This window comes from Callospermophilus lateralis, chromosome 2, assembly GCF_048772815.1.
Source record: "Callospermophilus lateralis isolate mCalLat2 chromosome 2, mCalLat2.hap1, whole genome shotgun sequence".
Lineage (NCBI taxonomy): Eukaryota > Metazoa > Chordata > Mammalia > Rodentia > Sciuridae > Callospermophilus > Callospermophilus lateralis.
This window is the reverse complement of record NC_135306.1, coordinates 75,305,567-75,331,673: the sequence shown is the minus strand read 5'-3', so window position 1 is coordinate 75,331,673 and position 26,107 is coordinate 75,305,567. Positions and strand designations below refer to the sequence as shown.

Below are 26,107 nucleotides of genomic sequence, written 5' to 3'. Positions count from 1 at the left end.
TGTGTGTGTGTGTGTGTGTGTGTGTGTGTTGGCCAAACCACCTACTCCTGGGAGCTCAGAAGTCCTGCTGATGGGAATTGTCTTTGCCACCAGGGAGAGCAACATCTCAGCAAATCCTCATTTAACTGTGAAGACAGCTGTAAGCCCTTTAAATTCATAAGTGAAATTAAATCACAGAATTCTGTAGGTGGGTTTGATGCTACCCTAAGATTCCCCAAGTGCAGAGCTAATCCTTGAGTTAAAAAGTAGCAAATCTAAATGCTCCATCTAGGATGGATGAAACCTCTGACCGCCAGGGAGAAGGATTGGATGAGACTTAAATAATAAAATAAGACAAAATCCATTGATAAATAAGGCTGGGTAAACAGGGCACAATGAAGTGTACAACTGAAGCAAATTTCCAGGTAATTTGCGTTGGAAAGAATGAATGCCTTAGAGGATAAAAAGACTTTAACATTTATTTTTAGGTTTTAAATCTATAGGCAATAATTTTAATAAAAATTATTCTGCTTTAGGGAGAGAAGTTGGTATATTTTTCATGGTCTGGCTGGAAGTCAAAAGTCTGATGTCTCTTCCCAATGCTATAATTGCTGATATTTTCAGCCAAGTGCTCATTCTCTTATTCCTGTTTCTCCATTATTGAAAACAATGTATATTCAATGTATGCTCTGCTTTCAACACACCATACCAATTTCTTTACATAATAGGGGCTCAGGGAATATTAATATTCAATTTGAGTTATAAAAATGTAATTTGTATTTTAGGAACAACTCAAGGCAAATAAAATACACCCACCTCAGGCTAATTTTAGGAAGGATATTTAAAATTGTTTTGGGGAAAAACACTATTTGGAACTCAAAACACTTTCCCCATATGAAAAACAGCAGAAAATGGAGATTTATGTTAACTTTTAGATGAGCAGAACTGAATCGCTCCAGCACATGTCATAACTCCATTGAAAATAAAACAGCTTCCTGTACAATTTTATGAAAGTTAAAGCCTGACTTATTTCTGACAGATGCCTGCTTTATGTCATATGGTTTGCAAAGGAATTACCTGACTCCTGAAATTTGCATTTAATATCAATGACTGAGAATCTGCTCTTTCCCTAAAACACACACACACACACACACACACACACACAGAGTTTTAATGCCTTCCTCTTCTTTAAAGGTGGAAATGTAAAGATCCTTATATATTACAAATTGCATTAACTGCTGCCTTTTATCAAAGTGAGGTATGTAATCCTCACTTTGCTGTTTCTTTGTGCATCAATACTTAGGGGGATCCAAGGTTCTCAAAACCACCAATTGTTAGGTGGATTCCACCCCTACACCATACTTGCCACTCTTTCCCTTCCCACGCCCAATCCCTGTTTCCTAAGGGATGAGAGCCTACATATTAGAAGGATCCAACTCTCTCTACCATGTAATTCTCACTTCAAAGATCAAGTAAAGGTTTCTCTTGTGGTAGATTTGCCTTTCCCTAACAAGGTTAAGCACATCTGCTTTTCATCCTAAAGCAAGTTGTTAAAGACTATACAAATATACTTTATGGATGTTCCGTAGACAGACAGATTGTGACATACTTGGTCTAGGAATTAGTTATGCCTGCAAATTTGAGCTTGCTTTTTAGGCGATTGTTTCTAATCAGATCTCTGATTGTTCTTATTACATTGCTATTAAAAACTCAAAGAAAAATTCCCCAGAGGCAACCACTCAGACAAGGAACTAACACATCTCTTATCTCATAGCTTTTGTTCACTTCTGAAGTTTTCAATCCAGGCTGACATTCATTGGCTTTGAGTGTATCTTTAATTAAAGGAAGACAGAGGACAAGGAACATATTCCTTTGGATATAAAATTATTTTGTCCTCAGTTAATCTGGGAGTGGTATTGTGAAACTTTCAATGGTATTTTTTTTCCCTTTATTCTGTTTCCTGTCTCATCATCTTGAATGCCGGGTACTCTCAATGGCAATCTCTGTAGAACTCACTCTGGTTAATGAACCAAGACATACTTGGAGCTCAGGAAATGATACCCCAAGGAACCACACTTAGGCATGCTGAGGGCTTTGAACTGATGAACCAAGATCTCTTACCCTCCTTTTCCCATAAAGCACAGGAAAGGGCTTTCTCCAAAGTTCTCTTATGTGCCCAAAGAAAGATTCTCCTAAAAGGAACTCCATTGTCATGAGTCCCCTCCCTGAGAATCATCTCATCAACCTGGGTAGATGAACTTTCTCATAGGAGAATCCACTGAAGGTGGGCACCAGCAGACTCTGTCACAAGCTAGCACCTCCTCTGAGGATTGCCCCAACACAAGTTTTCCTACCTGAGAGATGTTTTTTTCTGCATAACAAGACCACCTTTGTTTGCTGCTTCCATCTCACCCTCTCATGACGTGTGGCCACCTCTGCCTAGGAACACCATGCCCTTATTTCTTTCTGCAGCTTGGGATGCTATAAAAACATTAAATATCTTGCTCTTCTTTAGGTCTCATATTTTTTTAAGATTCCAGGTGGATGCACATAATTAAAATTGTTTTCTCCTGCTAATTTGCCCAGTGTCAGTTCATTTCATAGACTAAATTATGAAGGTTTCAGAGAGGAGAACATTTTTCTATGCCCCATAAAATCAAACGTTGTTTTATCATTTCCATGTAGTAGTAAATCTGGATGAAGTCAATATATGCCACACAAATATGACTGACTTACCCTGAGTAGGAGACAGAGTAATGGCTTCCCAAGATACCCAGATCCTATCCTTGGAATCTCTGAATATTAACATATATGTAAATGAGACTTTGCAAGTGTATACAAGTATGATTATCCTGAAGATACTAAATGCTACCATAAGTATCCTTATAAGGAAGGAAATCTTTTCCTTATCCATTGCTAGGTTTATAGCTGAGAGCACTGTAATAAAAGACAATTGATGAGAGAAAAGCGTCAAAATTCATGTAACAAGTTTTACATGACATGGCAGACTTCGTAAGGAAATGAAGATTCAAACCATCAGGGAAGCCCGAGTACTTTAATGCCTAGGTTTCATGAAGCAGACAGTTGTGCAGCAGTATACTTGAATGAAGGGGGTATGGTTCCATGGTTATGAGCTGGGAGGAACTTGGCAAGACCTGTGTGTTCAGATTCTTCTTGACTTCTCCGTGTTCTCTTCTTTCTCTCCAGGTATAGGGAAGACATCTCTTTAATAAAGACCTGCTTCAGGGGAAAATAAGAAAATTCTTCCTTGGTTTTATGCCTTTGTGTCAGGGTAGAAGGGTAATTAGGAAAATGAGAGTAGCCTTTTTGCTTCTGTTGTTTTTGGCTAAGGTGCCATATTTTGGGGGTCACATTCCTGAGTCCCACCATAGATGTGACCATAGAAGAGAAGAGGATGTGATGATGGCAGCAGATTTTGAAACTGGAAGGAGCTAGAAGCCTAGAAACATAGGTGGCCTCCAGAAGCTGAAATAGAAAAAGAAATGGAGTCTCAAAGCCACTAGCATGAACTAGCCCTTCCAGCTTTGACTTTAGCCTGGCAAGCTGTGGACCTCTGAACTTTGGGACTGTAACAATAAGTTTGTGTGTGTTTAAGCCATTAGATTTGTAATAATCTGTCATAGCAATGACAGGAAACAGACCTACCTAGCACACACCTGGATTTATGACTATCCAAATAATTCTGAACTCTTTAGATTCTTATCCAGACTGTATCTACAAAGGGCACATCATTATAAGAAGTGAAATGAATATTTGCCTGTGGAGTCCTAAATCTTGGTTTTAGTGTGAATTATGCTATGTTTTGCATACTGTTATCCAATTTAGAAATTCAGAAATATCAAGTATGCTTATTTGAAGAATGATAGTAATAGAGTTTAATGACTTTGGGATTCTTTGTAGGAATTATACTGACATCATGTGCAAGCAAGAGGCAGGGAGAGAATGTTTTCTAAATCCTAAGTTTAATCATATCTAATTCAAGGAGTAAACTAATGGTGAATGTCAAGTGTTTGATTTTTTTAAAACCTTTTATTAGAATGCTTGATGTACTAAAAATAATGCCCACAGTGTGGAGGAGCAGGTAATCAGTTCTGGAATTGCTTTTTCTAATGAGATGGTCTAAAAACATCTCAACCTCTAAATTTTATTGAACAGCTTAGGGAACTACAAATAATTCAGGAGGTTCTTAGATATTTGAATTTCCATTTAACTGCCTAGGATCTTGTCTGTAAAACGTGTTAAGAAGAAGTTTATTGTTGCATGTAATAGAGACCTTGAAGAATCTGATCTTAAGAACTCAAATACAATATCAATGTATGTGCTGTAGGCACCAAGGGGCAAACTTCTACTAGATCAAGGCAAAAACTTCACTTTATATTCCATTTCCATGCCCCCCAAAGTTTTTGTTTGCCACTTTGAGATCCTCAATGAATGTAGAAGAGTGACATCAACCCTTTCTTGAGCACAGAATGGTAATCTTCCCCCTTCTCACCATCATTACCTACCGTCACTCACTAGTATTTGCAATACACTTAAGAGGTCACAAAGATATTTTATGTGCATGACTTCTTTAGAATGAGATAATTATTGAACCTTGGAACTGAATGGAACATTTGGGCATTTCATCTTGCATTGATTTTGTGGGGCATACAGGGAAGCACCACTGTCCTTCTTGAACAATTCTGGTACCACTCAATATGTGATACATAAGGAGTGCTTGGTAAGTGTGGAAATAATGTTTGTGAACAAGGAAATAAGCTCAGGGAATTTCTGTGGTTTTCCCACTATCATATAGGCAGAAGAGACTTACAGACACTAGAACTCAGATCTCTCAATTTATTATAAGGGAGACAATAAATAAACAAACAAATACCATTTGTAAACCCATAATTGTGTCTCTGTGCCACATTAGGAAAAGATCAAAAAACAGTGATTCATCAAAAGTGCCTATTCACTGGCCTTATCTCACCTGAGATGAAGAACAGAGAAAAAAAAGAAAATGAAAATTAATGATGCATCTGTTTAAACAAACCCAGCATCATAATATTGTTACTGGATGTTGTCATTTGTTGGGGAAGTAAGAAGGAAGTTAAAACTTGACTGTAGGTCATTTGTGCTTTCTTTGTCCATTCTTCTTCTTGGTGGTGGCAGGAGCAAGATTTCTTCTCCTTTGTGAAACTAAAGGCGGTATCATTTTCTGGACTTCAGTTTTCCTTTCCACTAGTTAAAACACAGTTAACCCATCTCAGATTGAAACATGTAAACTCACACAATTGTTTCCATTTGTAAAGGGAAAAAAACATTGTTAATGAATGCGGAAAGTGCTCTTTTCAAAGTCCTCAATCACTCACAGCAAAGATGTTTAAATTGCTAAGGACCAAGGAAAGCATCTCCAAAGCTTGCTCCTTATTAGAGATCGCTTTCTGCATCCACTGAGCACATGAGTCATTGGAAAGTGTACAGTCAGGTGGAAACAGGAGATGAAATGCAGGCTAACATTATCTTTGTTTATATCGAAGGTCTCAATCCAAATTGGTTTAAGTTGATGAGATTCTGCAGTTCCAAGGGAAAGGAAGTTAATGTTTATTAGGTTGCTATCTCAATAGCCCAATGAGCAGAAATTATTTTTTCTATTTTTCTTTTTTTGCAATATAGGGGGTTGAACCCAGGGGCTTTCTACCACTGAGCTACATTTCCAGACTTTTTAAAATTTTGAGACAGGGTCTTGCTAAGTTACCAAAGCTGGCCTCAAATTTATGATCCTTTTGCCTTAGCCTCCTGAGTTGCTGGGATTACAGGTGTGTGCCACCATGCCCGGCTATTTGTTTCATTTATAAAATGAGAAAACTGAGAAATAGTCTAAGGAACTCAATGAAGTAGTACAGCTTTGAAGCCAGGAACTGATGTTTGAGTTTCATTACCTTGAGTTCTAATCCTGCCAATCATTTACTAGCTTTCTGACCTCTGGGAGGAAAATGTACTCTAAATCTCAGTTTCTTTATCTGTAAAATGGGAATGTGTTGGGGAAGGGAGTTAGGAGTTATTGTATACAATTATTTTGGGAATTCATGTCAGGATATAAGTATTTAATAAATTATTATCATCAAAATGATTGAAGTAAATTTCAGAGATGGGATTCAAACTCGGGCCCTTCTCATTGGCCCCATGTCACTCCTTAAATGATATTCACAAAAGCCAGCATTTTTCATGGTACAATGTCTAGAATTAGGACTTCAAATTGAACTTTCTGTTTAATCTGCTTTGGAGCAAGCTGCCCATGGAGCACCAATTATGTCCTAGATTGAGTTTGTCAATGGCTGCAAGAATTTGGGATGGAAGCCATTGGTCTCATATAATTTTATGTTGCAGGACAGGGAATAGGTTCCAGGAAATAGAAAAGGAATTAGACAAGAGAGAATTTACTTGAATTACTTCTATAGGAATCATCTTTGAAGGAGAATTATTCTCTTAAACACATAGACATTGAGTCAGCACACAGCATGTGGAAAACACCATGCAGTAAAGAATATGAAGATTTCCATAAAGGTGAAGGCCATATGATCTCCAGTTCCTTTGGGCAGAACAGCTAGTGACATGATCAGTCCAAATCAAGGAATACTGTGCCAGGGGTGTCACCAAATGCTCTAAGAATGAAGCAATTGGAGATGTAAGCGAGTGAAGGAACTTTGGAAAAATTCTTAGAAAAAAAGATAGAAAGAACTTATTGAGCTCCTGTAAAACATCAGGATTGTGGGGGTTGGTTTTTAATTTATTCTTTGAAGAACAGGCAAAATTCAATAGTTGGAGACAGAAAGAAATGAGGCATGGGTGAGATATGCTTGGGGTGCTGAGAGTAGCTCTGTCTTATCCTAGACATATTCATCATCTTGGGTGAATCCAAACAGACTTTTAATTACAGTCAGTTTCAAACTTTCTCTTCTTTTTTAAAAATGTTTTTAGTTATATATGGACACAATATCTTTATTTTGTTTATTTATTTTTATGTGGTGCCAAGGATGGAACCCAGTGCCTCATATATGCGAGGCAAGTGCTCTGCCACTGAATCACAACCCCAGCCCCAAACTTTCCCTTCTTGCCATATTCTAAAATTTCATTTTAAGTAATGCAATATTCAAATAATTTCACAATGTGTCTTTTTAAAGGTTTTTTTGTTGCTATTGGTTGGTTGTTTGTTTTTGAATGCTGAGGCTCAAACCCAAGGTCTTGGACACACTAGGCAAGTGCTCTATCACTGAGCTACAGCCCCAACCTTTCATTTCCCTTTCAATAAGCCTTTAATATTTTTGAAAGTAGGAAAATTTACTTTTAAGTAAATGCCACATAATTCCAAAATTAATTTTAAAGCCAGGAAATTGTTTGTATAAATATGGTTTTAAAGTCATCACTCAGTTTTGAAGAGCAAAGAAATATTGCTTAGATCTAGTTTTTAAAACATTGCCCCCAAACAAGTTCCTCTTTTCAGTTGGCCTCTTTACTGAATAATATTAATTTTTAAGAGAGCTTTTTCAATCTGTCTCCAAATACTAAGAAATATTTCTCAACCATTTTTTGAAAACATGAATTTCAATTTTGATTGTCAGCATACCTGATTTTATTTATTGGCTAAATTAAACCTAATTAGGCATTTATTATTTGTCCAGTTTTACAGATGGGAAAACGAAGAATCAGAGAAGCAGAAAGGCTTTTCTAAGCAGTGGGGAGCATAGATAAGAATGGGGCCCGAGCTTGCTGTGAAATCCAGTCCTGGCTCATCACAAGCCAGCTAAGTGATCTTGACAAAGCAGTTGAATCTTTGTAAGTCTCTTTTCAAGCTATTTCACTAAAATTTAGTTGTCTGAGGTTTTGGGTTTGTTTTTGTTCTTTTTAACCATCTGGTAAGATATTCTCCACATTTGAATATTCATTAAATCAGGGTGGAGGCACGGATTTAAAAGAAAATCCTTTCTCTCAATAAACATTTATTAAGAATTGATCATGAACCAGGTATTATATTAGGCAATGGAGAAACAAAGATGAAAATATAGCTTTCCTTTTATATTTAGTTTTCATACATATTAATCTCAAACCAGCAAAATAATATGTAGAGGTCAGCTTGGTTTCTGGCATCTAAATTTAATCTTATGTGGACTTTGTAGTGTTTAAATTTCTCTTGAGCTCATTCATTGTTAATTGAAGTTATTTTTACAAACAGAGTTTAATGTAATAAGTTGTTAACAGTGTTAGTAGGGCTGGGATTGTGGCTCAGTGGTAGAGCAGTCGCCTAGCACGCCTGGGACCCAGGTTCGATCCTCAGCACCACATAAAAATAAAGGCATTGTGTTGTGTCCATCTACAAAAAAAGATTCTCTCTCTCTCTTAAAAAAAAAATAGTAAATTATTTTCCATGTTAAAAAAAAAAACAGTGTTAGTAACTGAAAGCATAAAAAGAAACTCTAAGGTATCACAAACTAGCAGCTGCAGGATGCAGCTTCCATCTTTAGAAAAGAGAATGCAAAGGAAAGAAGTTAGAGTTATTAACACTCAGAAACTTAGGTCCCAAGGGAGCAAAACCTCAGAACCTCACCAGGCACCTCCTGAATGGTGGTCCTGTCACAGAGATGAAGCACGATAAAGCTGTTTTTTGAAATGCTGGGAAAACTTTCAACTGGGTTCAGCAGCTGCTATGGGAAAGGAACTCAGACTGAGGGGAATTGCAAAAGTAGAACAGAAGCCTGAGAGGTTACAAATAAGAAATAACAAGCCCCTCCTTCCTTCTCTGCCTCTGCCAACTCTGCTGGAGCCCTAGGATCTAATATACAACCAGTTGGCAAGAAGAAATGTGGATTGCAGAGTCCTAGGCCCAGCATCTTAGAGTAGAAAAGGGTGGGTTTGTGGATGGGGGACAATAGTTTATTAACTGGCGCAATAAGGAACATGTCTTTTTGTCAGCACATGGTGAAGTTCCCAAAATACACTTTTCAATAAGTGCATTTGGAATGGATATATGTGTACAGTTAGATTTTAAAATGTGATTTACATAGCTAGAGTCTTAGTTTCTTTTATTAAAAGAGCTGTCTTAATTTAGAAAAATAACTTTTGAGAGAGCACTTTCATTGCAGAGATGAGGTCCCAAGGTTAGAGTCTGGAGTTAGAGGGACAGACAGAAAACAAAACTGTTCTTCATAAAGGGAAATGGTGTAGATAGAGTAGGGTAATGGGCAAAGAACACAGCCGGACAGGAGAGGAGAGAGCAGACACCAAAGAACAGCCAAGGCCAAGCCACCTGCAAGAAGATTAAAGTGGATGGCAGACACTAACCAGTGGGAAATTCCTGGAAAGACAAATGAGAAACTTTTCGAAATAGACACGATACATATTTGAACTTGTTAATGTCTATGGCTCTAAAGTAAGTAAACTCAAATCACTGACATTTGCTACTCATGCCAGTTTATCTCTGGAGTATTTATGCATAAAGGAGCAATGTCTTTGTTCCTTTGGACTGCTAGGACCGACCAAATATCTTAGACTAGGTGGCTAATAAGCAACCCCAAATTATTTCTCACAGTTCTGGAGATTAGGGATTTCATGTTAAAGGAACTGGCAGGATTGATGTCTGTGTAGGTTCATTCCTTGCTCAGCTCACAGAAATGGTGCCATCACTCTGTGTCTTCACATGGCTTCAGGGGCAAGGCAGCTCCCAAGGCCCCTTTAGGGGCACCTATCTTATTCCATAAATTGAACCTAGTATGAGGAAGCTAGATCTATAAACCTTAGATAACTAAGAAAAACAATGCCTTTACACCTTCTTTGCCATTTAATAGAATTCCTCAGAGGGACTAGAGTAAGTGTTATATACGCAACATTTCAAAAAACAGCTTTATCGTGCTTCATCTCAGTGACAGGACCACCATTCAGGAGGTGCCTGGTGAGGTTCTGAGGTTTTGCTCCCTTGGGACCTAAGTTTCTGAGTGTTTATAATTCCAACCTCTTTCCTTTGCAGTCTCTTTTCTAGAAATGAAAGCTGTCACAGAAAATGGGGAGAGGCTGCAGAAAATTTTGTGAGCTCTCAAAGTTCAAGTAACATTAGTTTTGCTCGAATATACATTATTTTTAAAAATATTTATTTTTTAATTATAGGTGGACACAATATTTTCATTTTATATTTATGTGGTGCTGAGGATGGAACCCAGTGACTCATGCATGCTAGTCGAGCGCTCTACCTCTGAGCCACACCCCAGCCCCTAGAATATACATTATTTTATGCCTCAGTCCTGAATGATAAAATATCTTGTAAATATCTGGCTGAATGACATCTTTTTAATTTTTTAAATTTAAATGTAATTTATTATTTGTTTGTTTGTTTGTTTATGTAGTGCTAAAGATTGAGTCTAAGGCCTCCTGCGTGGGCAAGCGTCAACCACTGAATGACATCCTAGCCTGGCTCCATTTTTAAAATAAATTATTATTATTTTTTAAACTGACATGTAGTTTCATTTTTATTTATGGAGCACTGTGTTATAAATTGATAAGTGTATAATGATAATATCAGGATAATTAGCATTTCTGTCTCCTTAAGCACTTATTGTTTCTATGTGATAGGAAACTTCAAATTCTTCTCTTCTAGTTATTTGAAATATGTAACAAATTGTAAGGGGTAGAATGTTATGGTTTGGATCTTTAATGTCCCCCAAAAGCTTATATGTTAGGCAATGTACAAATGTTCAGAGGTAAAATGATTAGATTTAGAAAGCTGTGAAAACCTCATTGGTGGGTTAATCCATGCACAATCTCAGGCCCCACTTCTGCTGAATCAAAATCTCTGGAGATGGAACCCAGCAAACTGTTTTAAAAATATCTCCAGATAATTCATGTGCACTTAAAATGTGAGAAATTGTGTTACCAGGTGGGATAGACTTTTCATTTATTCTGTGTAAAGTAATGTATTTGTGCATGTATGAATATATAAAAATGAATCCACCATTATGTCTACTATAATGCACAAATAAAATTATGGGAAAAAAGTGGGTGGAATCTTGCCTAAGTCAACCCCTGGGGTTCTCTGACAGGAAAGAAATGAAATTTCTGATGAGGATGCAACTTTTGCTTTTGTATGCTAAAGAAATAATGAACTTACTTTGTACTTTTAGCTGGTAAAACTGGATATATTTGATTATACTTTGAGTCTCTGGTTCCCTTAGGTTAAAAATTTGTCTTATAATTTCAATATTTTAGTTCTCTAGTAAAATTTATTTGAAAACTCAAAGCTCAATGATCTGTAGCTATATGATACACTAACAGGGTTCTGGTATAAAAGTTGAGATATGTTCAATCTTCTAAAGTTGCTCAATATTCTGGTAGTTGAAAGGTTTTACATTTTTTGTTTTGGAGACTAAAAAATTTGGTATAGATAGAAAAGATACAATGCAAATTTACTCAAACTAATATAACTAGCAACTAAAAATCCATCTTAAAAACTTTATTACTAGGATATGCCAGGGCATTGTGGCTGGGCTGAGTTGTCCCATAATGCTAATGGGATGGAGCTCTAAGGAGATCAGTGGTAAGTTGCAGGGGTAGAATTTATAAAGATGGGGGATATGTGATGAATTTGTCCAGGGTCAGGATGGTGGAGGAATAGAAGTTGTCCTTGAGCTTTAAGTTCAAGGACACAAAGGAGGGAGGTGGAAAAAAAGGACAGAGAAAAAACTAGGGAGAGAGCCCAAGTAGTGCTGATTAAGACAAGGACTCAACTGAGCCTTCACAGCCAGGAGCAGCATCCAGCTTGCTCCTTGGTGGGCTGCAGAGTTTCTGTGAGGGCACTCTTACCCTGAAGCTGGGGACCCTGCAGCTCCTTCTGTCACTTATTGAGATGTCCCCTACTGATAATCATGTTCATTCCAAAAGTCACGCTCCTATAGCTTGAGAGTACAGAAGAGGCTGTGTTGTGTTCAGTCTGCTTTAAACTAAGTTACTCGATAATGTTTATTTATAAAGATTTACCTCAGTTGTTGGTAGTTTGGACTTTAGATTTTTTTATACCATAGTAAAATTTAATTGTAAACTTGCACTGACATTGTGTATTAGATGTGAAAAACTTGAAAAGACTTTGGAATACTTGTCCTTCACTGTTTTTCTCTTGATTAGAGCCAAATGACATCTTTGTGTATAATATATTTAATTGAAATTTTAAGGTTATTATTAAAAAGAATATTTTGAGAGCAGTGTTTTTAATTTCTAGAAGCTTCACTGGTTGTGTTTTGGTGTGGATTTCTTTGACCTCTGGAGTTTGTTGAGCTGCTTTAATCTGTACATTCGTGTCTTTTGCCAAATTTAGGGAATTTTCAGCCATCAATTCTTCAAAATACACTTTCAGACCATTAAAAAGAAACTTTATTACTATTCAAAAAGGGTTCGTCAACTAGGAGAAAGAAAAATGGTACCAGTGTTTTGGAAAACTGCATATTATTTTTCTATTTTTTTCTTGTTTCTTTTTGGTACTGGGAATTGAACTTAGGGTCTTACACTTGTAAGTCAATCATTGACCTACATACCCAGCCCATTTTAAATTTTATTTTGAGGCAGGGTCTCGCTTATTTGCCTAGGCTGGCCTTGAACTTGTGATCCTCTTGCCTTAGCTTCCTGAGTTGCTGGGATTACAGGTGTGCACCACGGCACCCAGCTTAAATATTATTTTCATTTGGAAGGAAATGTCTAAGCTTGTGAATATATGTACTTCAGGTTTGTTATCTCCTTAGTTTCCCAAAGAGTTCAAGGCTACTATAAAAATTCATGAAATGCAAAATTCATGAAAACAGAGTAAGTTAGTAGAAGTAACAAAAGTGTGAGATTTATTCTTTATCAAGTATCTTTTGTAATTTTAACCCCTTAACATTTTCCTATTCAAGCTTTATGGGATGATGATGCTTGGGAATTTTTTCCCCAAATATCAAAGCTTAAAGTGATAGTCCTTCTTTTTTCTTTCTGACAGAATGGTCTGAAGCAAAGGGGCAAGGTATGTGTAATTTCAGGTGTCTTTGCTGCTCTTTGGTTTTAAAGTGTATTTGTATCAGCTCTCTTCACTTGTACTCCACACTTAAAATACTACATTAAAAAAATAACTTTTTACATTTTGTTGAAATTCTAGTTATATCAGCTAGATAGACTGTTGCCTATTCCTTTCCCTGATTATACAGGTATGACATGCCTGATGTGTATGAGTCCCTGAATTTAGACCCCAGCACTGAAAGAAGAAAAAAATTTTAAAAATAAGATATAATAGGTGTAGACAGTCTAAACCAATCTAAAACACATAGAAAACAAGAAAATGATATAAATTCACCAATACAAAATTGCCAAGAGTTAATATTGATTTAGTCCTCTCTAGTGATGTACCTTTTCAATATATATTATGGGGACAAGATTATACTGAATATAGCTTCCCCTCCATAGGATTCATAAACCTTTGCTATTATGAGTAAAATTTTACAAAACATTACTTGTAATGCTTCATGATATTCTGCAGTATGCAAATAGCATAAATTATTTAAATATTTCTCTATGAGGATTTAGTTAATCCCTATTAAAAAAAATTGCAACAAGGTTAATGTCACAAAATCCTTATCTGGGATGAACTTTTAGGCAGACTAAGCCTCATCATTTTAGGCAATAAATGAGGCTGAAAGGCACTGCCTAGTCTAGCTGAGAATCATTCTTGAAAGAGGAATGTGTTTTTAAGGCAAGATGACTCTAGGTAAGTAGGCTTTCAGAAAAACTAATACACATTGAAAGAATTTGTCTATAGTTTCTCAGAAGAAACCAAAGCAATGGTAATCGGTGAGAAAATTATAAAGAACTTTTTTTTTTTTTGGCTTTGTTTTGTCAGAATTAAGTGCACTCCCCTACCTCTTCCCACCCCCTCCTTCCTTCCTTTTGTCATCTATGTGTATCATTGTCAATCCTCTCTGGAATAAATCCAATTCAGCTGGATTTGGACCTCAGCTCTCTTGCTTCCTTCTTCCTAAGCATCCATCTGCAGCAACAGTGAGAACATGCTGTCCCTGAAAGTGCTGACAAGACTGGCAGTGGCTCAGAAGGGAAAACATATTCTAACGCATGTTAAAAATGATGTTGCAGTAATGAGGTCTGTGGCTTATGAGCGAAGATGAGATGTTCCCTGTGCACAAAAATCCCTTTTACTTGTGGCAGACAAGAACTGTTTGGATAAAATTAAATAAAACCAAAAATATCTTCTTAGCAATATTCTTTAACTCTTCTCATGAGTTAGGTTTTCAGAATTTTTTGATAATTTTATAAAACCATTTTTAATGTGGCATAGCATAGCATGACTCTTTAGTCTAAAGAAGTGTTACTATAGTAAAACTATAGTTCTCAGATGCTTTATTTTCTGCTCAAGGACATATGTGCATATCATGTGACTGTGTGTAGATCATATGAGTATATTATGGATTAAAACTCAGAATTTGGATTTGATGCACCATACTAAAATTCAGTAAAATCACACTTGGATGCAAGGAGAAAAGAGCAACATGTGGCTTCAATTTTTCTTAAAATACACAGGGGATATTAAAGGGGAATATCCTTTAATATAATAACGGGAGTATACCTGGGGTTTTGCCAAATTCATATTGTTTAAGCAATAGTTTCAGACTGAATTTAAAACCCAAGCAGATCCCTTCAATCTCCTCCAAAAGGTATGAAGTAGCATTTGAACTTGGAAAGACAATGTTAATGAAAATGTTTTGAATGAACAACATGGCAATGTCAGACTTGAAGAAACTATTTCACCCTCCACAATCCAAGGACTTTTCATCTGCACTTGGATCCCCACTCTGCCCTTAAGCCCACAAAAGGTCATCCCTGATTTTTGTAACTATTTCTTTGGTTTCCCATGTTCAGTGCCAACCCTAACCTTCCCCAGGACTCCCATACAGAATTATAGACACATGCTCTTGTAATCACTAATGTCACATCACTCAACATGAACACACCCCCCCCCCTGCAAACTATCCTGTCTTGACATTTCATAGGTACAGTGAGAAACCAGATACTTATCCAGTGAAGGATCTTGACCCTGCTCAATTTATAAGGATTTCTGTGTTATTTTGTGTGTATCAGAAATGGCAATTTTGTCAGGTGAATGGAACTTAAGTGGAATATATCCCTTTGAAGATCCATGTTTCTTCTCCTAATTCATCCTATTTTCATACTCTTGAGTTCCTGTACTAGTGCCAAGCAGGCAAATGTCACCTTTGAATCCCAGAAGGATATGTGTTGATCAAACCTTCCAACCCTCCAACACAAAGATGCTTGGAATTCAGCAGTGCCACTTCCAGCTAACTGGCTCTGATTCCTATGAATGTAACTAGTTCTCCTCCCTGGCTGGACTGGTGCCAGTCTACTTAAGGAGATAATTGACCACAAGCCAGCCCGGCTGACAAGCTTCCTAAGTGCCAGATGCCAACTGTGCCAATTCCGGTCCTTGCAGGAGGGCCTGTTTTTGCCACCACAGATAATGTAGGTGTGTCCTCCCTCAGCCCTTAGCTCTCTTCTTAGTTTCCCAGGGAAATAAAATCAAATAGATCATTCCAAGTGGGTTTCCTTCTACTTTTAAGGACACCTACACTAAGAGCCCCCTCCCTCCTTATTGCATATCCTGTATTTCTTAGGTGTTCTGTTCATTCAATGTGTGACTGGGCTAAGCAACTATAGCCCTCCCCAAAATATCTATCTATCTATCTATCTATCTATCTATCTATCTATCTATCCATCCATCCATCCTCACTGGGAATTGAACCCTGGGGCCTTCCACATGCTAGGCAAATGCTCTACCACTGAGCTGCACTCCAAGCCTTTTACATTTTTATTGATTGATTGACTGATTTTATTTTTGAGACATGGCCTCACTATGTTGCCCAGACTGGCCTGGAACTTTCCATCCTCCTGCCTCAGCTTCCCAGCAGCTGGGATTATACTACCACACTAGACAACTATGAACTTGTCTATTATCTTGGCAATCAGAAGCATAGCTGCATATTATCTCCACAAGCACCTGCCTACCCAAAGTGATTTTTATTATACTTGTGAACTGAGATGGTCACAAATTAATACCTGCTTCTCTTCCATCTTACTTATGTTCAGAACTCCCATTCTGACCTGCAGCTAGAGGGCAAATACCTGTGAGATTAGATGGGACCATACACCCAGTTGAGAGTGCTATCAAATTATCCCTGTTAACTTATTCTTATGTCAGGTATAGGGACTTTCCATAAACTTTATTGCCAGGGCAATACTTTATTAATAGCTTGACCTCCTAATAACACATTTAAAAGAAGCACAGGAGCCTGGTTCCAAGGTCTTTAAGGAGTGACTGATTTTTGGCACTTGGGTTTAACAAAACAAAACAAACAAAAAAACACAAAACAAAACAAACCATCTTGGTGAGAAGCAGTGAGCTAGGACATAAAATTCTCCCAGTCCTAGTATTCCAGAGGAATGTCTGTCTGTCCCCACCAGCACCTCCTCCCTGTCTGGACACCTCCTCTGTCCAGACTGTTCCTGCCTGGTTCTGGGTTCACGGGGAGGGGGTGCTTGTGGGGACAAACCTCCTCACAATAGACTTATGGCCCAACAGACCCCATCTTAGTTAAGAGAGGTCTCAGGGAGGTAGAGGTCTTTAATCAGGGCCTCCCTTGAGATGAAATCTTTAGCAGGAAGGGCCCTCCCTCTGAGTTTATTTACATGAGGTTCCCTGTTCTCTGTCTCCACGTCCTGCGTATCGTCCTCTGGGTACCAGAGATCCCTCCTGGATGAAAACTTGAACCATCTCTAAGCTCCCTTTACCTTCTGTCTCCTTTCTTTTTCTCCTTACCATAAAAACAAAACGTCCGTGTTCCCCGCTCTGAGGTCGGGAGGGCTACTCAGCAGGGATTGGATGCCAGGAGGGTCCTGTAAAAAAGCACAAGGGCCCACTACTCAATCTTTTCCCAGGTAAATGTTCACAGGCTCTTCTCGCCAGGGGCTTGGGCCAACTTTCTTGGGTACCCACCCACACTTTGGGTTACGCCCCTTTCCCGGAAGTGAGACCCTGGGCACCACCGCTCAAAAGCACACAAGATCATTCTGGAAGGTGGGAAAGGAAAAGAGGATCCGTGAAGAAACTCCTGGGATCCAGTCACTCCTTTAGATGGAGCGTCTCCTGTCCCTACACTAGGGCGCTGGTCTAGGACCTAAGGCACCGGCTCACTCAAAGATGATAGAGATGCCAGACTCCCAAACCTCCCCAAATCTATGAACCCAAAGTCCTTGGGCTCTCCCCCCTCCTCCATTTCAACAGTCTCAGACTAGTGGAGAGAAAAACTCTGCAGGGAGCCTTGCAGAATCTCAAGCAGGAAAAATAAGATAAACTCCTGAATTGTTTGAGCCCCCAAGGAGTCAGTGATCTGTGACACGTCTCTCATGAGAGGACAAAACTTAGTTGGCACGCTGTAATGAGACTTGCAAATGAGGGATACATGCAAACACCTGTTTTTGAGGTGTAACTCAAATCTCCCCAGCAATACCACTATGCAAAGGTCACCTTTTGGGCTTTTTATTTTATTTTGATGAAAGTTCCGAGAAGACTTTCCTTGGGAGTGGCTGGGCAGAGAAAAGCTGGTTCAAGGTGCAGCTTTGGTGAAGGATGGAGGTGGAGACCTAGCTGCCCTGTTGGGGCCCCAAGGGGGTCACTCGCTCGCTGCCGGAGCCCGCTCGCCCACTCCCTGCTTAGCCTTGCTGCGGCTGCCGCACTAGGATCCCCGGTAGCTAACACTTGCTGCGGGGCTGCGAGCTCTCACGGGCTGAGAGCTCCCTGGCCCTGAGTTCCAGGCTGTGGTCACCACGGATGCCTAGCTTGCTGAGCGCGCGTTCTGGCACCAGCGCTCAACAGGTCTTTCAGGACGCCATGGAGGATCCTGCGCACCTCGTTAATGTCGGCAGCTGTGCTGGTGGCAGCGTCCCGACCTCAGTCTCGCGGGCCCCACTACAACCCCGCAAACTTAAAGGGGTGCCGTTGGGCACCCACCACGCTGGCACCGAGTCACCAGCCTTGGTCTGCCCTTGAGGATCTCACGAAAAGGAGGCGGGTGGTGGTGATAAAGAGAATTAATTACGAGTTCTGGCTAATTCAGCCTCTAGCATTGAGGTGTATGTATTTAATGAAACTCAATTAGGAAACTAGCGTTATGAAAACAGGTAGGGAAGATAACTGAGCCAACAGTTGCAGGGAGCTCTAGGAGCAATGGAGGAAATTTGTCCCCACGGGTGGCTCGCCTGTGAACTCACTCCTTTGAAGTTCTGAAGTTTATGACATAAAGGGAAAGGAGATTTTTAATAAAGGGGAGTGGGCACTCAGACTAAGGTGGTCTCGCTTCTTGAGAAGACAAACATCTTCACACTCGCGTCCGAATGTCCAGAGAGAAGCTTTAATGGAGAACACCGCGTACAACACCAGCAGACAGGACCCAAGTGCAGTCACAACCCCAGCGCGGCGCGGACACAAGCCAGAGGTGATTAGAGCCAAGGAGCAAAGCTGATTCCTCCCCACTCCTCCCCACTTCGTTCCTAAAAGTTTGTTGCAAGTAAAGTGCTATTCCTGGGACTCAAAAGAGGGGGTCGGGCCAGAAGAGACAAGGCAAGTTTCTTTTCCATTCACAAACTGAAACTGCAGAATTTGCCTGAAAGACACAAGCGCCCAAACAGCACAGGGAATAACACTGAACTGCTGCAGCGTGCAAAAGTGACGGGGTCAGACTGGGAGCTTCTATCCAAGAAGGCTGGCAGGGAACAGCCCCCAACGCTCTTGCAAGTATTAAAAAGCAACACTGTTGGATGATGCATAAGTTTTTCTCGCATTAATGAGTCAAGAGAACAAAATCTCGTGATATAAGTGTTTTTTTTTTTTTCCCCTTTAAATTCCAGATAGAACAGATCGTGGGAATTCACTGTATTCTTGGGCTCCTCAAGATCTACCATCTGATTGGCATACAAACGAACTGCAGGTGGAAAGTCGCTTGTATTGTCTCTCTTTGGTTGTGTTGTTTCCCCAACTTTACTTTTGGAACCTGAGGTTTTGCTCTTTAAGCCGCTGCCACTCTTTTTTTTTTTTTTTTTTTGTATGCAAACTAATTGCTTTAGCAATTCCTCCTATCTTTCTCGACCCCCGGGTCAAGGCCAAGAAACTCAACTGTTTCCCAAAGACCTTTCCTGTGCGCTCCTACTGTCTCCTCCCCGCTCAAAGTGATTTTATTCTTGACGCTGTGTTTTCGCTCATTTAGCTGACGTAGAAAATAACGGTATCAAAGGTACCCCTTTTTCCTTCTCAACTGAAAGGAGATTTCCTTAGTGGATGGAGTTTTGTCTTGAATATTCACGAGAGGCGACTGCCAAGGGATGAGAGAAACTTGGCGGCTGAAATCCGTCTCAGCATCACTCTCTGTTAGGTTTCTCCGCGAGGTTTAGTTCAGTCAGTTTCTGCTCCCAGAAATAAGGGTCGAAATCCATTGTCAATTTGCCAATGAATGAGGCTCCCCAACCTCTTTTGCTCCCTCCCCCCATAACTTATTGATTATAATAATTACAATGGAAACTCTTACCTGAAAAATTGACTTTCATTAATCTGATTGTACAACATAGTATAAACACAGACACCAGGAGAGTTATGTTTATTCAGACCACTGGACAATCCACTTTTCGGATTTTGTTCGCTGGTTTAAATACCTTCCTTTAACGCAAAGCCTCGGACTCGCCAGCTCTGCCCCGCCTTCTGAGGGCGCCCTCTCCCTCTGGGGCGGTAGGTGCAGTTCCGCGCCGGGCGTCTCCTCTCGCGTTTGTTTTCCCTACCCCGCCGGGTCACTTAGGAGTGCACCAGAACCGAGTGCAGGGAGCCGCCCTTGCTCTCCGCCGCGCTTGGAGCGGTGGGCTCCAGCAAAGTGGCTGCGGGCGAGGCTGTGGAGGCAGAGCACACCGCAGTTGGCGTTGGCGGCTGCTGTGAAGCCGCCGGGACGGTGAGCGCCGGCGGCAGCGCGGTCACGGGTGGTAGCGCAGGTGTAGGCTTGATGGGCACCGGCACAGCCGGCAGGCTCTGGCTTGCTGAGTGGCACAGGGCCTTGACTGGCACCCCGAATGCCCCGTACTCCGGGCCTACAGGGACCCCGGCTGCGGCGGCGGCCGCGGCGGCCGCGGCCACCGAATCCATGACGCCAACGTGAGGCCACACCGAGCTCACGACGTTGCTGAGCTGACCTGGCACTGGGTAGCCCAGGTGGTGCATGACAGACGCTAAGGGCAGCCCACCAGCCTGTAGCACGCCCTTGTAGTCCCGGCCGATGATGTTCTCGATGGCGAACGGGTGCTTGAAGCCGGATGTGGACGCGGCTGCAGCTGCGGCTGCGGCCGCGGCCGAACCCAGCCCGTAGGGTGGGAATTGAGACAGGCGCCCCACGCTGCCCACCGCGGCGGCCGCGGCCGCCGCCGCCGCCGCCGCCACCGCCGCCGCCTCCTGCATCTTGCCGGGGTGAGATGGCTGTTGAGGCTGCGACTGCTGGGGCGGCTGTTGCGGGGCCTGCGACGGGAGGTGCGGTGGAGGCTGCGGAGCAGGAGGCGGCTGCTGGTGGAAATAGTGCACCATGTGCGGCGGGGGCGGGGGCGGAGGCGGCTGGGGCGGGTGGTGGTGATGGTGGTGGTGTGTGGCAGTGTGATGATGGTGATGGTGGTGGTGCGGGTGATGGGGGTGGTGGGGATGCAGGTGACCTGCGGGTCCCGCTCCTGGCGCGCCCTTGGTGCTTCCAGCATGCAGGTGAGCGTGGTCCGCGCGCAGCACCTTGAAGCGCTTGCGGCGCCGCAGGAAGCTGCCGTTCTCAAACATGTCGCCGCAGTCGGGGTGCAGCGCCCAGAAGCTACCCTTACCCGGCTGGTCTGGCCGCCTCGGGATCTTGATGAAACAGTCGTTGAAGGAGAGGTTGTGGCGCAGGCTGTTCTGCCAGCGCTGAGTGTGCTCGCGGTAGTAGGGGAAGCGCTCCATGATGAACTTGTAAATGTCGCTCAGCGGCAGCATCTTCTCCGCCGAGTGCTGAATGGCCATGGCGGTCAGCGAGATGTACGAATAGGGCGGCTTTTGGTCACTGTACGAACTCTTTCCCGGCCGCGGCATCGCCCCCAGCTCCTCCACTACCCTCCGGCCCACAGTGGGCCGCAGCGCGCTCCGCACACCACGCCCGGGGCCTGGATGCCCTCACTAACTCTCACTCCCCCGGGCCAGCCCAGCCGCCCCTCCCTCTAGCCCCTCAGGCCCGCTCTGCTTCTCTTCCCCGCCTTCTTGGAGTAGCCGGGAGTCTCCGCGCTTGGTCTTTCGGGCCAACTCCGCTCTAGGACGCCCGCAACTTCTGGTCCGGACGGTCGCCGACAGGCGCACACAGTCGCGGGAGGGGCGCGCCAGCTTTACCGTTGCCTTCTCTGCGTATTCCCCTGGGTGGCCAGAGAATGCATGCTGGAGCAGGAGGCGGAGGAGCGAGTGGCGAGGGGCCGTTTTTCTTTGTGGCCTCTTCTTTGCCTTTTCTCGGCCAACGGAAGCCCACGGCAAATTGCCTGGAAGGAAGGACTGGATAGTGGGGACTCTAGCTCTTTAAACCCGAGTTTGCATTAGATGACCTGGAAGCCAGAGGTGGCGTGATTTCCAGCGCCCTGGGCGCTGCCCCTTAGCCCACTGCTTGGTCCACGCAGGAGTTCTCGGTTTTCCTGGAGGAGAGAGAGAAAGTAAGGAGAGAGAAGCACCTCTTCTGGAAGCCCGTGGGCCTCCCTCTTTCTCTGGAGATTCGCAGCGGAGCTGAGGATGGGAGAAACACCGATCCCTAGGCGGTCGCTGCGGGTAAAAAGTTTGGTGGTTTCTGCAGCAGCGGCGCCTTCGAGCTCTGCAGAGGAGCCCGGGTGCAGGACGCTAAGCGAGGACGGCAGGCTGGAGGGGGCGCCTGCGAAGGACAGGCGAGTGCCTGACTGGCCCAGGCCAGCTCAGCGGTCCTCGCTGCAGCTGCCGTTGCTCTACCGGGCGGGTCTTGAGAAGAAGAGGCGGCGGCTGTGGCGGCGACGCGCTCTCCTGGCTGCGTTTTGTAATGGTCCCTGAGACGCCGAGACCCCCGCAGCTCGCGCTTCGAGACTATCACATGACCGAGGCTGAGGGACTCCGCCGCCGCCGCCGAGTCTCTAGCTGAAGAAGGGGCGAGAAGGCGCAGAGCCTCGCCCCCGCCCCCTCCTGTACCTTCTTTCGGAAGCCCCCACCCTTGCGTTCAGCACCGGCGCGGCAGCTCCAGCCCCAGCCCAGTGGGGCGGGGAGCGCAGCTTGTCCTCTGGGAGGGGGTACAGGGCCGGTGCAGTCCCCGCTGTGGCGCCAAACCAGGGCTACGGCGCGGAGCGTAGCACGGGTGGGGGCTGGAGTGGGGGGGAACTGGACACTGCTTTCCGGCTCCTCTTCTCTTCTGCATGCCTCCTCCGCTTTACCCTTTCCTCTATCGGCTTTGAGCTTCTCTGTTGCTAGCCACTCTAGGTCAAGTTCGGAGCATACGTCCTTCAGGTCTCTTTTCTGAGAGAAACCTCGCTGTCCAGAGGGTTGGAGGGAAAAGTTAACAGGGAGGAGAGATTTGGGGGCATTTCCGACAAATGCCAAGTTCATCACTCTTTTTTTTTGTGCGTTCTGTGTGCACGTCAGGCCCAGTAATCTGCGCCAAGTACAGGGAGGCACCAGACAGTTCTCTGCACTCCAGGACATCGGTCTAGAGGGCAATACCGACAATAACCAGGAAATTAGGATAGCTCTGGAGAATGGAGGCTTCGCCAACACTTCCTTGGAACGGGTGGATCCGAGAGGGTGAGGTTTCTCAAGGTGTATGAACTGGGGATAGAAAGGAGTTGAGAGCTTAGGGGTCCCATCACTTCAGTGGGCAGAAGGAAGACTGCATTATACTTAGAACGGAAAGGGAGGTGAGTAAATTAAATAGGAAGCCAAAATTAGCAATCCACAGGGCTCAGGTCTGAACCATGAGGGAAAGGTGGAAAAACCAAAACGCTGAGATCCCAGTGCTAACAGTTTCCCTGCTCTGCATTTCATTCTCTCACTTAGCAGCAAATGACAGCTGCCTGCAGGAAGGACCTGAAATTATATTCTGGTTTCGGGTACTATTACCCTTAAGCCATGCGGGAAATTAGAGTTTAGAAACAAATATACTCTGTTTTATCTCTGGGCTTCACTTTCATTATTTGTGAAATGAGATGTCCGAAGTTGGAAAATTTCAGGTTCTTTTTGAGTTCCGTGATTTGAGGAGAAAAGAGCAGTTAGAAACGAGGGCTCACTGGATGGTTTTTAATTTCTTATTTTCTCTGCCTAAAACCTAAGGCAGAAAGCCGTCAGCCTAGTGGTTTGTGGCGCCAACCCTCGATTTTGGTGACACCAGGTCGGGTGTTTTCACCTTCTGGCTTTCGGTAAGCTGCACGACGGGAGGTGTTTGTTGGTCGGGTTGCTTAGCGGAAACAGGTGTGCAGTGAAGAGGGCGGACTCCTGATTTTTATGGTTAGCCAGGAGGTACGTTTCTGGCTAATAGTGTTTGGCCAATTTGTTTTAGGGCAGCAGACATCTTAGAATGGTGTTAAGGTGAAGCGTGCAAGAGGGTCCAGGAGGAAAAAGCAGCCTCTTGGCCTAGCCTAAGAAAGGAGACTCATTCGCTGTTACTTCACCCAGCAACGTTCCTCCTGCTAAAGAAATTTGTGCAGGATTTTTGATTCAATGAGGCAGTTTAAGGAACCGAGCAAGGGACGTTTTCCTGTCCTCTGGAAGCCTCAGAGGAATTCCAAAGATGCCTACAGTTAAGAGCCCGCTGGAGCCAGGTCGCCCCTATTTCCTTGGCTCTGGCGCTGCAAGAAAAGCTCTGTCCTACCCAGGGGGCTGTGGTCTCCCCACCTCTGTAAGGACGCTTTCGGGAGCCCACGCATGAAGCGCGTGATGAATCTCGGTCCGACCTTATGTGCAGCTCATGCAAAGGGATCTTTTGTAGACGTTTCTCGAGGACATCCTGGCACTACAACGCCTCCTTTTTGGAGCAGCTCAGGGGACGTTCCCCTTAGGCAAGTGGGCGCAGAATACCGGGGGAATGAGGAAAGGGAAGGGACTTCAAGGGCGCGCGAGGCAATACTTATGGGCGTAACAGGAACCCTGAACCCTAAAGCTGTGAGTCAGGTAACTCACTAGGTAAGCTCGGTACTGACGGCGGACCGACGCCACACCTCAGGTTGAGGCCTAGGGACTCAAACCGCTGGGCCAGAGCCTTCTGCTTAAGCGAGCAGTGTTCCTCTGACCGGTTCGGTCCAACTTGGGCCAAAATAGAGCCGCTACAGCCCAGCAAAGAGCCCCAAGTCTCACGCTTCCGCATCAGGATGCACTTGGCAAGGGTACAAGAGCAGGCAAGGTACACAGAGCAGGCAAGGGAGTGGACCTGGAACCCCAGGGCACCATCATTTTGGACACGGGCCTGCTGCTACCGCTGCGATGAATCCTGGGGCATCCCTGCTGCGGAGCCTGGGCCGCCGCGGGGGTGAGCTCTCCTTCTCTCCCGCCTCCTTCCCCAGAGGTTGGTTTAATTCCGGCAAGTTTTGCAGGCGCGCAGCAGCACCAGTGGAGGCCAGAACGTGCGCGCTCCAGCTGCCTACAGACCCTGTTCGAGAAAAACAGATCGTGTAACCAACTCGGCACCAACCAGTCGGGCTTAAGTTTCCGCGTGTAATTTTTTTTTTTTTTTTTTTAACAACTACTACACTATCTAAATATTGGCTGGAGCTGAGGACGCTGGCAGGCAAATCGCTGCCCCAGGCTTAGTGTAATTATCTCAGGCGTATTTCGTTTACTCCTTAGGCAATTGTTGGCGACGGTTTTCCAGGAAGAGGGGTTTCATGCGAGGTTTTATTGCGTTTAATTGGCTCTATGGAGGGGAGTAAAAATCTGCCAGAAAAAGATGTGGAACTTTAGGAGCAGCTATATTCATTCTCACTCCTCTTCGCCCCTAGTCCCAGGGGTACCCACGCACTCCCTAGCCTGAATCTAGGCCAGGCCTTCCTAAGGCTCCGCGGACAGCTGTTCCTAGCCTGAAGAGAACCTCAGGTCACCGGCAGGGCTAGGACAATGTGCAGGATTAGGATGAAGGCAAATCGACGGGCATATCTCGATTCTCCTTTTACTCACTGACCTCTGACGTGTGGAAGGTCTCCCGAGTTAATAATTTTGGGGGTCCTTCTAGGAGCCTTCACGGTCATCTCACTCTACCTCTCGCCTGACCTGCCCTTGAAGGGAAGCTCATACTTTCCGCAGCCACATCGCCCAAAGTGGACCTAAGGGTGTGAGAAACACGCCCCAGAGCAAGGACTCCCCCCCCAGTCCTGGCACCACTGGCTGCATGACCTTGGAGACATATTTCCTTTCTTTGAGCTTCGTTTTCTTTCCAGAAAATTTGTAGCTGTCAGAACTGAGGCTACAAAAACTTCGCGCTCTAAGGAGCTGAGGTTTGGAGTTGTGATCAAGACTTTGGACGGGTATCTAGAGCCTGAGCACTCGGGACGGAGAGGTCGGGACCTATAGCCCTGGACGTGGTGGGGCAGTAGCACAGTCCTTCCTCCACACAACAGCCAGCGTCCTAGGAATCTGTCACCTCCAGCCTACCAACTGACTCGGCAGCCTTGAGGAGTGAATCCCTGCCCCAGCGATTCCAGCTGGTCAGCCTCTGCGCGGGACCCAGCAGGCGTCTGGTGCACCAGTGTAACTCTGGTCCTACTTGGATTTTGTGTGCAAAAGCTTGATTTCTCTGACCTCCCGCAGGTGAAGGACAGAAGTGAATATACTGGGCCGGAGGGTATTTATTTTTTAGAGAATAAAAGCACTGGCCTTGAATTTATAAGAGGAGACTAGAGCTCCAATTCGCCACCTACTGGTTGTGTGACTGTTTTGTTAAGCCTCAGTTTCCTCTTCCCTAAAATGGCGATAACCCTGTTTGTTGCCATTTTGGTGTGAGTATGAGGAGTG

At 43.7% G+C, this 26,107-nt stretch overlaps 1 protein-coding gene and 1 pseudogene across 1 annotated transcript; one reads left to right on the top strand and one right to left on the bottom strand.

The window, feature by feature from the left end:
- Positions 1 to 17,808, top strand: part of LOC143386386 (small ribosomal subunit protein eS4, X isoform-like) — an 89,283-nt pseudogene extending 71,475 nt beyond the window's left edge.
- A 2,101-nt stretch (positions 17,809 to 19,909) lies between these two features.
- On the bottom strand, positions 19,910 to 21,205 carry Foxb2 (forkhead box B2). Its single transcript, XM_076843500.2, has one exon. It carries the CDS (start codon positions 21,203 to 21,205, stop codon positions 19,910 to 19,912), a length of 1,296 nt encoding a protein of 431 aa, XP_076699615.2.
- Between the last annotated feature and the right edge of the window lie 4,902 nt (positions 21,206 to 26,107).